Genomic DNA, 15,627 nt, shown 5'->3' on the forward strand with positions numbered 1-15,627 from the left:
CCATCAATAGCGCTCTTAAGGGAGGGGGTTGAGGGGGTTAGTTATAAAAATCATCGAGAATAGTGTCAAATTCATAGTTTTTGGGGTCGCTGAGTTGAAAAGTAATACTCCAGAAATTTTTAAAGTCCAAGTTCAGCCCCCTTTTAGGTGGGGAGCAAAAAGGGGTGAGATATAGAAATAATTAAAAACAGTTTCGAATCCATAGATTTCAAGGTCTCTGAGATGATTAGTAATACTCCGGATTTTTTACAAGTCCAAGTGGGGGGCGAAGGGGGTGAGAGATAAAAATAATCAAAAAACTATATATAAAAATCTTATCTTCTTCTCCTTACTATGTATAAAAATCTTATCTTCTTCTCCTTACTATGTATAAAAATGTGTGTGTGTGTGTGTGTGTGTCTCTCTCTCTCTCTCTCTCTCTCTCTCTCCTCCTAAACCACCGGAGCAATTTCACAAAACTTGGTACACTTATCAATTAGTACCAGGAGGCAAACCGCGTGGGGGTAAGACACCCCTAGCCCCCTTATGGGCAGGGGGCGAAGGAGGTGGTATAAAAAAATATAGAATGGTATCGAATCCACAGTTTTCGTGGTCGCTGAAATGAATAGTGACACTCTGAATTTTTTAAAGTTCATGTTCAGCCCCGTTTGGGGTGATGGTGAAGGGGGAGTGAGATACAAAAATAATTGAAAACAGTGTTGAATCTACAGTTTTCGGGGTCACTGAGATGAATGGTGACAATTCAGATTTGTTATCACTTAGTGGTGGGGGGGGGGGCGAGATGGGGGGCAGTCTCATTGACAGTTGAAATCCTGTACATCGTATCTATGGTGCGACGGCTAAATACATATAGTTATCACTTACTAATTTTTGACAGGATCAAATATTTCCCAGTCAATTCGAGCTTCCATAAGGACGAAGTTTTACTCAAAAATTATTTAATCTAAAACTTGAAATCACACACATCTAAATAATTCTAAAACAACGTAATAGATCATAACATATCAATCTGCAAGTCAAAAAAGGAATTCTATAAAAATTCACTTCACACATAACTAACTGGTAATGTAAATCTTCTAGGTAAATATTCAGAAACTATCCAGGCAACGCCAGGTACTACAGCTAATAAAAATATATGCATGATGTTAACATTGATGCTTTCATGGCCCATACTTGTAGACTTGATAATTATGGCCTTTTGGGCTTATGCCGTGTCAAAAAACAAGGTGATATTCTTTATATTTCACAGAGAACTTTGCTCCGCATCTTCAGAAGAAAATCTTGACTGTTCACAAGGAAGACCTCTACAATAATGAGGGTTTGAATTTAGGAATGCATTATCGTTGGACCTATAGTGGTATGCTCATTCATCACAAGGTGGCTCGTTGTATGCTGGCTCAGTACTCCAAGCGGGAGCTCACGACAACCTTAAGCTTCGATTAAGATGTGGTAGAAGAAATAAATAGTAACTAATAAAATAAAATGCAACAAACACACCAGGATAGAATAGAACAGAGCTGAAGAATGGATAACTTGGAATTCCAAGCTAAGTGTTATGTGTTAAGTAAATGAAATGAAATGGTGCATGGCTTTTAGTGCTGGGAGTGTCCAAAGAGAAGTTCAGCTTGCCAGATGCAGGTATTTTGATTTGGCTCCCGTGAGCGACCTGCGCATCGAGATGAAGATGAAATGATGATGAAGACGACACATTCACTCAGCCCCCGTGCCAGCGGAATTAACCATTTATGGTTAGAATTCCCGACCCTGCCGGGAATCGAACCCGGGATCCCTGTGATCAAAGGCCAGCATGCTAACCATTTAGCCATGGAGCCAGACATGTGGTAAGTGTCATACTTTCATACGTGTGTAACCGGTTATTCTCCCACTGTCTCACAATCAATCAATCAATCAATCAATCAATCAATCAATCAATCAATCAATCAATCAATCAATCAATCAATCAATCAATCAATCAATCAATCAATCAATCAATCAATCAATCAATCAATCAATCAATCAATCAATCAATCAATCAATCAATCAATCAATCAATCAATCAATCAATCAATCAATCAATCAATCAATCAATCAATCAATCAATCAATCAATCAATCAATCAATCAATCAATCAATCAATCAATCAATCAATCAATCAATCAATCAATCAATCAATCAATCAATCAATCAATCAATCAATCAATCAATCAATCAATCAATCAATCAATCAATCAATCAATCAATCAATCAATCAATCAATCAATCAATCAATCAATCAATCAATCAATACTGATCTGCATTTAGGGCAGTCGCCCAGGTGGCAGATTCCCTATCTGTTGCTTTCCTAGCCTTTTCCGAAATGATTTCAAAGAAATTGGAAATTTATTGAACATCTCCCTTGGTAAGTTATTCCAATCCCTAACTCCCCTTCCTATAAATGAATATTTGCCCCAGTTTGTCCTCTTGAATTCCAACTTTATCTTCATATCGTGATCTTTCCTACTTTTATAAATGCCATTCAAACCTATTCGTCTACTAATGTCATTCCACGCCATCTCTCCGCTGACAGCTCGGAACATACCACTTAGTCGAGCAGCTCTTCTTCTTTCTCTCAATTCTTCCCAACGCAAACATTGCAACATTTTTGTAACGCTACTCTTTTGTCGGAAATCACCCAGAACAAATCGAGCTGCTTTTCTTTGGATTTTTTCCAGTTCTTGAATCAGGTAATCCTGGTGAGGGTCCCATACACTGGAACCATACTCTAGTTGGGGTCTTACCAGAGACTTATATGCACTCTCCTTTACATCCTTACTACAACCCCTAAACACCCTCATAACCATGTGTAGAGATCGGTACCCTTTATTTACAATCCCATTTATGGGATTACCCCAGTGAAGATCTTTCCTTATATTAACACCTAGATACTTACAATGATCCCCAAAAGGAACTTTCACCCCATCAACGCAGTAATTAAAACTGAGAGGACTTTTCCTATTTGTGAAACTCACAACCTGACTTTTAGCCCCGTTTATCAACATACCATTGCCTGCTGTCCATCTCGCAACATTTTCGAGGTCACGTTGCAGTTGCTCACAATCTTGTAACTTATTTATCACTCTATAGAGAATAACATCATCCGCAAAAAGCCTTATCTCCGATTCCACTCCTTTACTCATATCATTTATATATATAAGAAAACATAAAGGTCCGATAACACTGCCCTGAGGAACTCCCCTCTCAACTATTACAGGGTCAGTCAAAGCTTCACCTACTCTAACTCTCTGAGATCTATTTTCTAGAAATATAGCAACCCATTCAGTCACTCTTTTGTCTAGTCCAATTGCACTCATTTTTGCCAGTAGTCTCCCATGATCCACCCTATCAAATGCTTTAGACATGTCAATCGTGATACAGTCCATTTGACCTCCAGAATCCAAGATATCTGCTATATCTTGCTGGAATCCTACAAGTTTAGCTTCAGTGGAATAACCTTTCCTAAAACCGAATTGCCTTCTATCGAACCAGTTATTAATTTCACAAACATGTCTAATATAATCAGAAAGAATGCCTTCACAAAGCTTACATACAATGCATGTCAAACTTACTGGCCTGTAATTTTCAGCTTTATGTCTATCACCCTTTCCTTTATACACAGGGGCTATTATAGCAACTCTCCATTCATCTGGTATAGCTCCTTTGACCAAATAATAATCAAATAAGTACTTCAGATATGGTACTACATTCCAACCCATTGTCTTTAGTATATCCCCAGAAATCTGATCAATTCCAGCCGCTTTTCTAGTTTTCAACTTTTGTATCTTATTGTAAATGTCATTGTTATCATATGTAAATTTTATTACTTCTGTGGCCTTAGTCTCTTCCTCTATCTCGACATTATCCTTGTAACCAACAATCTTTACATACTGCTGACTGAATACTTCTGCCTTTTGAAGATCCTCACATACACACTCCCCTTGTTCATTAATTATTCCTGGAATGTCCTTCTTGGAACCTGTTTCTGCCTTAAAATACCTATACATACCCTTCCATTTTTCACTAAAATTTGTATGACTGCCAATTATGCTTGCCATCATGTTATCCTTAGCTGTCTTCTTTGCTAGATTCAATTTTCTAGTAAGTTCCTTCAATTTCTCCTTACTTCCACAGCCATTTCTAACTCTATTTCTTTCCAGTCTGCACCTCCTTCTTAGTCTCTTTATTTCTCTATTATAATAAGGTGGGTCTTTACCATTCCTTACCACCCTTAAAGGTACAGACCTGTTTTCGCATTCCTCAACAATTTCTTTAAACCCATCCCAGAGTCTGTTTACATTTTTATTTACCGTTTTCCACCGATCATAGTTACTTTTTAGAAACTGTCTCATACCTGCTTTATCAGCCATATGGTACTGCCTAACAGTCCTACTTTTAAGACCTTCCTTTCTATCGCATTTATTTTTAACTACCACAAAAACAGCTTCATGATCACTAATACCATCTATTACTTCAGTTTCCCTATAGAGCTCATCTGGTTTTATCAGCACCACATCCAGGATATTTTTCCCTCTGGTTGGTTCCATCACTTTCTGAATCAGCTGTCCTTCCCATATTAACTTATTTGCCATTTCTTGGTCATGCTTCCTGTCGTTCGCATTTCCTTCCCAATTGACATCTGGCAAATTCAGATCTCCCGCTACAATCACATTTCTTTCCATGTCGTTTCCCACATAGCTGACTATCCTATCAAATAATTCCGAATCCACATCAGTGCTACCCTTGCTGATCTGTACACTCCAAATATATAAAGTTGCCTATTATCTTTAGAAATGAGCCTTACACCTAGAATTTCATGTGTCTCATCTTTAACTTTTTCGTAGCTTACAAATTCTTCTTTCACCAGAATGAAAACTCCCCCTCCCACCTTTCCTATCCTATCGCTACGATACACACTCCAGTGCCGTGAGAAAATTTCTGCATCCATTATATCATTTCTCAGCCATGATTCAACTCCTATTACAATATCTGGTAAATATATATCTATTAAATTACTTAATTCTATTCCTTTCTTTACAATACTTCTACAGTTCAGCACTAACAATTTTATGTCATCCCTACTTGATTTCCAGTTCCCTGTTCCCTTATCACCACTCCCTAGGCCATCCCGTTTCCCTGAATGTACCTCCCTATTACCCTTCCAAACAAATTTCCTAACTTATACGTACCACTGCGGTTTAAATGAAGGCCATTCGAGCGCAGATCCCTATCTCCTACCCACCCATTAGGATCTAGAAATTTCACTCCCAGTTTCCCACATACCCACTCCATAGTCTCATTTAAATCCCCAATCACCCTCCAGTCAGTATCCCTCCTACACAGTATTCCACTAATAACAATCTCCGCTTTCTTAAACTTCACCCGTGCTGCATTTACCAGATCCCACACATCTCCAACTATGTTGGTACTTATATCAGCTTGCCTTACGTTGTTGGTACCAACGTGAAACACTACCACCTTCTCCTTCCCCTCCTCCCTCTCTTCTACTTTCCTCAACATCTGCCTCAACCTAATTCCTGGATAACATTCTACCCTGGTTCCCTTTCCTCCACACACTTTCCCCACGTGTCTAACGATGTAATCCCCCATGACCAGAGCCTCAACCCTACCCACCTCATTTGATCCCCTCCCCTCCTGGTCAGCCCTATCTTTCCTGATAGCTGCAGAAGCTACTTCCTCCTCCCTTTTCTCCTTCCCATGACCCTGTTCCACCTGTCTTTTCCTATCCTCTACTCTACATTTCCCTTTCCTACCTTTTCCCTTCCTCCTACTTCCATGTATCTCAGCAACAGTTCCCTGTCCTTCATCTTCCCTCTGTTGTTCTACCTGGAGTGACTCGTACCGATTTCGCACAGACACCTGTCCTGAATTCTGATCCTGAATAGAGCCCTTGGCCTGCAATCTCCTTCCCCTTAGAACATTAGACCACCTGTCTTCTACAACTCCTCCCTTTCCTTCCCCTCTCTCTTGTACACATACTGTAACCTGTACATTGTTTGAGGGAGTCCTATCTTCCTTCCTGTCTTCTGTGAGAATCCTAATTATCTCCCTCAAACTTTCCAACTCCTCCCTCATACCCCTCAATGCCTCACCACATCACATCACATCATTATCCATCCTCTAGTTTTCTCCACATACTTTCTTTTCATTCTTCAGCTCTGTTCTGTTCTATCCTGGTGTCTCTCATTGCATTTTATTTTATTAGTTTCTATTTATTTCTTCTATCACATTTGACCCTCATTCGTCTGATGTCCTCTCTGACACTTCTCATGCACACACGGTGTGATGGAACATCTTAATTGTAGCTTAATGTTGTCATCAGCTTCCTCTTGGAGCGCTGTGCCAGCATACAGCGAGCCACCTGGTGACGAATGAGCATACCACTATAGGTCCAACAGTAATGCATTCTTGAATTCAAACACTCATTGTTGTAAAAGTCTTCCTCTTGAACAGTTGAGATTTTCTTCTGAAGACGCGGAGTAAAGTTAAAGAGTTTCACCTGGTTTTCGTGACATGGCATAAGCTCAAAAGCCCATAATTATCATGTCTGCATGTATGATGTTCTTAAATTGCTATTTGTAATGCCACTTTTTCTCCACTTACAGGCGATGCCAGTGCTAAGGACATAGACACTGCGATGAAACTTGGTGCTGGCTACCCTATGGGACCCATAGAGCTTGCAGATTACACAGGCCTGGATACCAACGCGTTTATCATGGAAGGTAAATTCTCCAATATCAGTCAGTGATGATAACAATTGCATTATAATTGTCTTTTTTTTTTCTTTTCTATTTTTTGGCAGGAAAATTATAGCGGTGGTTACAAATGAGGGACGTTCTGCAGGGTTTCAATCAATCACTACTGATCTGCATTTAGGGCAGTCGCCCAGGTGGCAGATTCCCTGTCTGTTGTTTTCCTAGCCTTTCCTTAAATGATTGCAAAGAAATTGGAAATTTATTGAACATCTTCCTTGGTAAGTTATTCCAATCCCTAACTCCCCTTCCTATAAACAAATATTTGCCCCAATTTTTCCTCTTGAATTCCAGCTTTATCTTCATATTGTGATCTTTCCTACTTTTAAAGACACCACTCAAACTTATTCATCTACTGATGTCATTCCACGCCATCTCTCCACTGACAGCTTGGAACATACCACTTATGATGTAGATGTTGATTCCCATAGGGAACCTGAAATATTTGTCCTGAATGACTAAATTTATAATACCAATATAAATGCTCTGTTATTGGACATTATAGATTTTCCAGCTAACACTTCCCCCCCATGTGCTAAATTGGGTTCATCAGTTGGTACGTAGTACTTAGTCGAGCAGCTCATCTCCTTTCTCCCAAGTCTTCCCAGCCCAAACTTTGCAACATTTTTGTAATGCTACTCTTTGGTCGAAAAACACCCAGAACAAATCGAGCTGCTTTTCTTTGGATTTTTCCCAGTTCTTGAATCAAGTAATGCTGGTGAGCATCCCATACACTGGAACCATACTCTAGTTGGGGTGTTACCAGAGACTTACATCCTTACTCCTTTACATCCTTACTACAACCCCTAAATACCCTCATAACCAGAGATCTGTACTCTTTATTTACAATCATATTTATGTGATTACCCCAATGAGAATCTTTCCTTATATTAACACCTAGGTACTTACAATGATCCCCAAAAGGAACTTCCAACCCATCAATGCAGTAATTAAAACTCAGAGGACTTTTCATGTTTGTGAAACTCACAACCTGACTTTTAACCTTGTTTATCATCATACCATTGCCTACTGTCCATCTCACAACATTATCGAGGTCATTTTGCAGTTGCTCACCATCTTATACAGTAACTTGTTTATTACTCTGTACAGAATAACATCATCTGCAAAAAGCCTTACCTTTGATTCCACTTCTTTATTCATATCTTATATATATATATATATAAGAAAACATAAAGGTCCAATAATACTGCTTTGAGGAACAAAGCACAGCTTAGGCAAATATAGGAGAACACTGACATGTGTGGGATGAGAATAGGAAGGCAGGAAGAGTGATGTGGTGGAAGGAGGCAAACATTGTGGTAAATATATTTAGGCTATAATGAGAACAGTATGAGGAAGTAAATTTGGTATTAATCTCTCTTCATAATTTGTGAAGCCCATGTCAGAGAGAAAGATGATTTATTGCGGAACTGTCAACTTCCTGATTTTAAAGGTTGCCACAGTGGACAGAGTGAACTAATGCAATATATAGGGTGGCCAAAATCAAACTTGCTCAGAAAATATTCATAAGATGGACGCTGAATTGACCCTTGTTAATGAACAGGAGAACTGCTCGTCACAGGAAATGCTGGAAACCATGATTTTGATGCATCAGTTGGTTGCTGTCACATGTCTGCATGAGCGCATCTCCCACAGTACATCACTGTGTCATTATGTGTGAGTGAGTGAGTGAGTACAGTTTTTATTGTGTATATTCGTGTCCTTTGTAAGTATTTATATATCTTTCATTTTAAATTCATATCTGTTGTACATAGCTCAGATCGTTGTAATTCGGCGTTATGCTGTTGCTGATCCTGAATAAATAAATAAATAAATATGAATGGAACACAAAATGGTGCTCACAATAAAACAGTGCACACTCATTGTCGAGTGTTATGTGAAGCATGACTTGTGGAAAACCTGTGTGGAACTGTTTGCGCAAGAGTTTAAGACTGAAAGTGTTTTGGCCATGTCTGGTTCACACCTTTAACTCAGGGATTGGGTATTCATGTCAGTATTAAAACATGTCTTCCTTTACAAACAAGATGTAACAATACCAACCGCCACAGTGAAAACATCCTTTCACATAGGATTGGCAGCACGAAAGGCATCTGGCCATAAAACTGAGCTTAATCTACACATTGTACCAACTCCAAGTAACTGAGATAAGATGAGGAAGAAGAAGAAGAATGGATGGGAACAAACATTGTCATTTAAATAATGGAAAGAAAGAGATTAATGACAAATATAGAAAGACATAGTAAGATAAATACAACAGTGGGGTGGGAGGAGAAGACAAGCACTGTCTCCACATCTTCACACACTGCCATCTTAAATAGATGGGCTCCTGCATCCCTCTCTTCTCAGCACATTGTCATTTTGTGTTTATTTTAGGCTTTCCTTTCTGTTCCTGCTTCCCATTCTAGATTGTCATGTCTTTAACTTTCTCTTTTTATAGTTCATTAGCTCTTAAGGGAACAGTCTGGAGATAAAAGTCAATATTTTGGTCACTTTGACACACAAAAAAAAAAAAAAAAATTAAAAAAAAAAATGTATGGCTGAAATTGAGAGGATTAAGTTTCTGTCTGGTCACAAAGTTATTCCGTTGAATTCAAACAATTTATCACTCAAATTTTCATTAAAATTTCAATTAAATGTCATGAAGAAATGGAATTAAAAATTTCAAAACATATTTCAAAAAAATCTTCAAGATCTTCAAGGACAAATAAACTCCTGGGCAGAATCTGCTAAAGAATATGGACCCATCTTCAGTCAAGAGAAAAGTGAGGTTATGGTCATGAAGAGATATGGGCAACCAATGGGACACATTGAAATGGAGGGGAAACAGCTACAGATGAACCATCAATTCAAATATCTTAGTGTTATCTCTGATCCTGGTTCTATAGATGAGGAAATTTCCCACATAATTCAGGCAGGTAGCAACTTTTACAAAATAGTTAGACATAATATGGAACAAGAAAATACCAACAAAATGTAAGAGAGTCATATATGAAACTTATTACGTACCAATCCTGACCTATGGTTGCGAAACATGGACCATGAGAAACAAAGATGTTAGTAGAATCCAGGCAGCAGAAATGAAATTTGTCCGTAGCATGATCGGCAAAACACGGAGGGACAGAGTCCGTAATGAGGAAATCCACAAGCAGGCTCAAGTTGTAAGACTGCAGGACAAAATAACAGTGCAGCGACTGAGATGGTGTGGACATATGCGACGCATGGGTGATAACAGATTACCAAAAAAAAATGTACAATCTAAAACTTGAAGACAAAAGACCAAGAGGGCGACCAAGACTCAGGTACAAGAACATGGTGAAGATTGACATTCAACAGAGAGGACATACTTTGGAAAGCATTGAAGAAGGAGAGAAGTTCAGGGACCGCAACTGGTTTCATGATATCCCTACTTTTATTTGGGTGACATTCCCCCAAAATTTTGTGGAAATCCATGCATTAAGTAAAAATATCTGTTTATCTCCAGACTGTCTCCTTAAGAAACCACAGGCACCATAGACTAAGAAGAAAGGTAGATGACTGCTTTAGGAAAACAAAATAATTCAAAGTATATGAAGAAGTAACCTGCAATGTCAACCGAAGGTTCCATTAAACGAGTGGACATTGTAGTCATTGATAGGAAATCTAACAAAGGTGTCATTATCGATCCAACAGTGAGATTTGAGCGAGATGAAAAGCAGTCCAAAGAGGTTTGTACAGAAAAGAAATGGCACCACCTATGAGTCTTGCCTTCATGACTTGGAATATATAAGTACCTATAAAATTAACAACTGGGAAGTTATTGGTATGCTGTTTGATGCACATGGAACAATCACATATTTCTCTGTGAATATTTTCAAAAGGTTTCGGCTCCCCACTACTGTTCTACAAGAAATGTCAACTGTAATTTTGAGAGATTCACTCCAAATTGTGAAAAATCATCTGTATAACTTGAAAGTAATTTGAATAAATAGAATCCATTGGGGGCGGGATTGCTGTCCAAGAATAATGACTATTATAACATTTAATAATTCCAATGAAAAATAATTAAATGTATTTTAATTTCTTATTGTCCTTATGGATTAATCAGTAGACTGAATCTTTGTGGTTTCTCTAGAATTAGGGCTACTATCCTAAGTGGATTTTCTCTCTCTCTCATGAATTATTTTCTTTTCCAGGCTGGCACAAGAAGTTTCCAGATGAGCCACTGTTCAGACCTGTAGAGCTGATGAGAAAATTGGTTTCAGAAGGAAAGTTGGGAAGAAAATCTGGGCAAGGATTCTACAAATACTAATTTTGGTATTAAATGACTACAGCAGTGTCCTCATTGATGTGATTACAAATCAGTTCGTCTCTTAAGATCATTTGTACAAAAATAAATCCATATCTTACTTTGTTATAATAGGTTTTAGTGATCCCAACACACTGCTTGCTCTCCCTGTGTACATCCAAGATATCCACCTCAAATATTGGGTGATTCGTTAAAAATATGAACATTCTGTTTTCAGATCTTTAAATTGTACCAAGGGACTCATGAAACACCATTTATTTCATCTCCAGCACTTAAGTAATTACTGAGAAATCAATAGCAAGTTTGTATTTTTGGATGTATCGGAACTGTACCGACAAAAATTCATGGATGCTCTTCATGTTATGTTAAAAATGATGGTGCAATTCGATAGGCAGAGAACATTTTTCTTTTTGAGAAAATGAGGTTACTTGTGGGCGCACAATTCAAATTGACGAACTCTCCGTATTTGCTATGCCAGAGCACAAGCCGGTGCCGTGCTACAGGGAAGAAAAGGGGAGGGAGGAGAAGTGGGGTGCATGATGGAGATAGAAGATAATGCTCCGCATGTATGCACGAGTTTCCTTGTTCAACTCACATAGGATTGTCCCTATCTCTTACAGGCAATATCCACAGTTTGTTTACTATGCAGACATAACTGAATGCATAGTACAAGAACATACTGTAATTAAGACACACTTGTCAGTCAAGGAGTGTACCAGATCATTTCCCCTCTTGTCTGTTGGTTGCAGTAATGTTCTTTATTATTTAACATGCTCGAAGATGCAACAGTGCCACCAGACAATTGTGTATTCCTTCACTCACAACATTGTAAATGGAATTAAATGCTGAACAAAGGAAACAATTCGCCCAATGATTTGATTATTACAGTTGATGTTCAATACGGCCACCTCCTATTTCAATGCACAGTTCACAACAGTGTAGTAATGACCTTTGGACTCTGTTCAGAATGTGTGGTGTGTTGTGAACAACCTGGGAAGTTGCCTGTATTCTTGGTATAAGTTCATCTTCTCTTTCTATGGGGTTCGCATGGTAGTCACTTTGTGCGGAACAATTGCCTACAAAGGCTGGGAAGCGACTATGCAAAGAGAACGATAAACTTGTGCATTCGCACCGAGCATTACCTCTGTCTTCCCCTTCTCACTTCCCCTACCTTCTCCTCTCTCCTCTGATGCACAGCAACAGGCAGCAGCTGGCTCTCTGGCATAGCAAACATGGCAATTTTGTCAATTTGAATTGCACACCTGGAAGTAACAAATTAACCATTTTCTTTGAAAGAAAAAGTTTCTCCACCAATCCGATTGCACCATCATTCTTGACATAACACGAAGAGCATCCCTGATTTTTTTTTTTTTTCCCTATATAGTTCTGATACACTCTGTATACTAATTTCTCCCAGAAGTACAACAAAGAATTGAGTGATAAGTTTTGCTTCTTTCTCAAATCTGATTATAAAATGTTGTACCTTTACTTAGTCTGTTATCAATTTCAGGGCTGATTTCATTACTTCCATTAATAATGCTACCTAGATATGTAAACTGTTCTTACATTCTCTAACCATCCTCTGTCTATGTTCACTTGGCTTATCTTTTCCTCTTTTCCACAGTGCATGACTACAGTTTTCTTTTTACTATTTACCATTCCAAACTCCTTCAGATTTTCATTCCAAATGTCCAGTCTCCTTTGTACTTCCTTCTCTCCTTTTCCCCAGATGACCACATCATCTGTAAATACCAAAGCATTCACTTCATCACTACTGATACTCTGTTTTACACGTTTTATGATTTCATCCATCAATGTAACAAACAATAATGGCAACACTGCAGTTCCTTGCTTGAGACCTTTTTTTGTATAAAATGTTTCAGAGTCACCACTCCCCACTTGTACACTGCTTTTACTCTCATGATACAACATTTTTATCTTGTTAATTAATGATTTTGATACATTTATTTTCAGTAGGCATTCCCGTACATGTTTTCTCTTAACTGTGTCATAAGCTTTTTCCAAATCCAAAAATATGAATATGATTTCCTTGTTCCTTTCCATATGTTTTTCCATTATCGTTTGCACTGTAAATATCAAGTCTATTTTTTATCTATTTGGTCTAAAGCCATATTGTTCTTCCTCTAACTGCATTTTTATTATATCCCTCAGTCTTTTGTCTATGACTTTCTCTGTTATTTTTAGCCCATATGATAATAGGGTTATACCTCAATAATTTTCACGTTTCTTCCTATTTCCTTTTTTTGAACAGTGGTACAATGCTTCCTTGTTGCCAATTTTCAGGTATCCTTTCATCCTTTCGTATGGCATTGACGGCTCTGTATAGCCACTGTAGTCCAATGCTTCCTACTGCCTTAATCATATCAGCATTGATCTTTTCCACTTGCTTTACCTTTGGTCATTGCTTTCACTGCCCTTTCAAGTTCCAACCATGTTATCGGGTTCTCTTCTTTTTCTCCAGGTATTATTTCCATTTTCTTATCTCCTTCTTCCTCTGAGCAGTCATTCTCATTATAAAGTTTTTCAAAAATACCTTGCCATCACCTTCTGAAGACCCTTTTAGTTATGTACTATGGATCCGTCTTCTCTCTCTAATGCCTTGATTTTTTCTTGATTTATTCTTTTTTATTTGATGACTCTGTATAAGAGTTTCTTATTTCCTCGACTATCTTGCTCAATTTTGTTGGTAAACTCTCCCCAACATTTCTCCTTTTCTTCCTTGATACTCCTCTTTACTTGTAGTTTCAATCTTTTGTATTCCACATGTAACCTTTGTATCTTATTCTCATGTCTCTGCTACTTTTTTCTTTTCCTTATCCATTTCTTTCTTCACCTTGTTCCTTTCTTTTATTTCTTTTTTTTTATTTTGTCCTTCTGCCACCATGTCTCCTTTTCCTTAACCCTTGCTTTTGTTTTCCCACATACCTCAGTTGCTGCTTCCACAAATGTCTGTCTTAAATTGTCCCACTCTTCTTCTCCACTTTGTATTTCCGTGTTAGGCAACCTTTTTATACAATCTTGGAATGCCATTCCTTTATCCTCCTCCTCCAGCTCCCAAATCCTGATCTTTGGTTTCTTCTTCAATACAATTTTAGGGATTTTTACGTGTTTTAATTCTACAATTAATAATCTATGATCACCGTCCATACTTTCACTGGGGATTCATTTCTATCACCATACCCATTTGGGCCCAGAACATTCTCATACACCATTCTGTCAGTTCTCACATGAGCATTCAGATCTCCCATTATCATGATCCCATCTCCAACAATATGACTGTGTTTCCAGTTCACTGGGAAATTCTTCTTTTTCTTCCATGCTACATCCTGTCTGTGGAGTATACACCTGTACTATCTTGAGTAGTTCCTTGTTTACATGTATGTGCATTCTTATAATTCTTACAATTCTTTAATTTACATTTACATACTCAACTTCAGCTATTGGTTCAACATTCTGATTCACTACAAATCCCACTCCATTTCTTTTCTCTTTACTATTACGGTACCCATCCAGTACAAGGTGTACCCCTTTCTTAGATTCTTCATTCTTCATTCAACGAAGAATACGTAACTGAGCCTATCATAATCAGCTCATGTGGTTACCAAGGTTATGCCCTCTCTCCTATATTGTTCTTGCTCATGTTAGATCCAGTTATGTGGAAAGCAGTAGAGGAGAAATGTAGAGGCATGCAGTGAGAGGAAGACAGTTTTCTTAGACCCACTGGTGACATATGCCTGCTGTCCAAGAACATTGAGGGGGGGAAACTGTTGGAGTTAGAACAAGAAGCAGCAACTGTCAGGCTTAAAATAAATGCTGCAAAAAAAATAGGAGATGAAAATCAATGGTACTGCAAACATCCAGCTCAACGTATCTGGCAAGCAAGTAGAGGAAGTTAGTTCTTTTGTCTATCTAGGGAGCACAATGACAAAGACCGGTGGTGCAGAGGAGGGTGCTAAGGCTCGAATCTGGAAAGCAAATGGCTCATGCATTCTACTGTATCCTAATTGGAAGAGCAATTATCTCTCACAAAAGCCAAGATCTGACTTTTCAATAACGACGTGAAGTCCGTTCTCCTTTATGGCTGTGAATCATGGTAGATCTCTAAACAAATCACAGACAACTTAGTGTTTATGAATTGCTGCCTGTGGCACATCATCAATGTATGATGGCCTGAAGTGATCACAAACGAAAACTTGTGGAAGGAAACCAACCAGAAACCCATTGATGTAGAAATAAGGAAAAGAAAGTGAGGATGGATTGAACATACATTAAGAAAACAGGGCAGAGCAGTTAAAAAGTAGGTTTTAGAATGGAATCAAAAAGGAAAGTGGAAGTGTGAAAGACCTGGGAACACTTGGAGGTGAATAGTTAAGAGAGGAACTGATTGGAATTGGGAAAACATTGGATGGCGTAAAAAATCTGGCTGGAGAATGTACCAAATGGAGAACTTTCCTGGATGCTCTTTACTCCATATTAGATTAGATTGTATCCATT

General features: G+C 38.3%; 1 protein-coding gene across 1 annotated transcript in view; it reads left to right on the forward strand.

The window, feature by feature from the left end:
* The window catches only part of LOC136858700 (hydroxyacyl-coenzyme A dehydrogenase, mitochondrial), a 153,470-nt gene extending 142,247 nt beyond the window's left edge, over positions 1-11,223 (forward strand). The window contains exons 6-7 of the mRNA XM_067138438.2: positions 6,660-6,776; positions 11,000-11,223. Of these exons, the coding sequence (XP_066994539.2) occupies positions 6,660-6,776; positions 11,000-11,115 (233 nt within the window). The 3' untranslated portion in view covers positions 11,116-11,223. The remainder of the gene's footprint in view (positions 1-6,659; positions 6,777-10,999) is intronic.
* The last annotated feature ends 4,404 nt before the right edge of the window (positions 11,224-15,627 follow it).

Source organism: Anabrus simplex, chromosome 1 (genome assembly GCF_040414725.1).
Source record: "Anabrus simplex isolate iqAnaSimp1 chromosome 1, ASM4041472v1, whole genome shotgun sequence".
NCBI classification, from domain to species: Eukaryota; Metazoa; Arthropoda; class Insecta; order Orthoptera; family Tettigoniidae; genus Anabrus; species Anabrus simplex.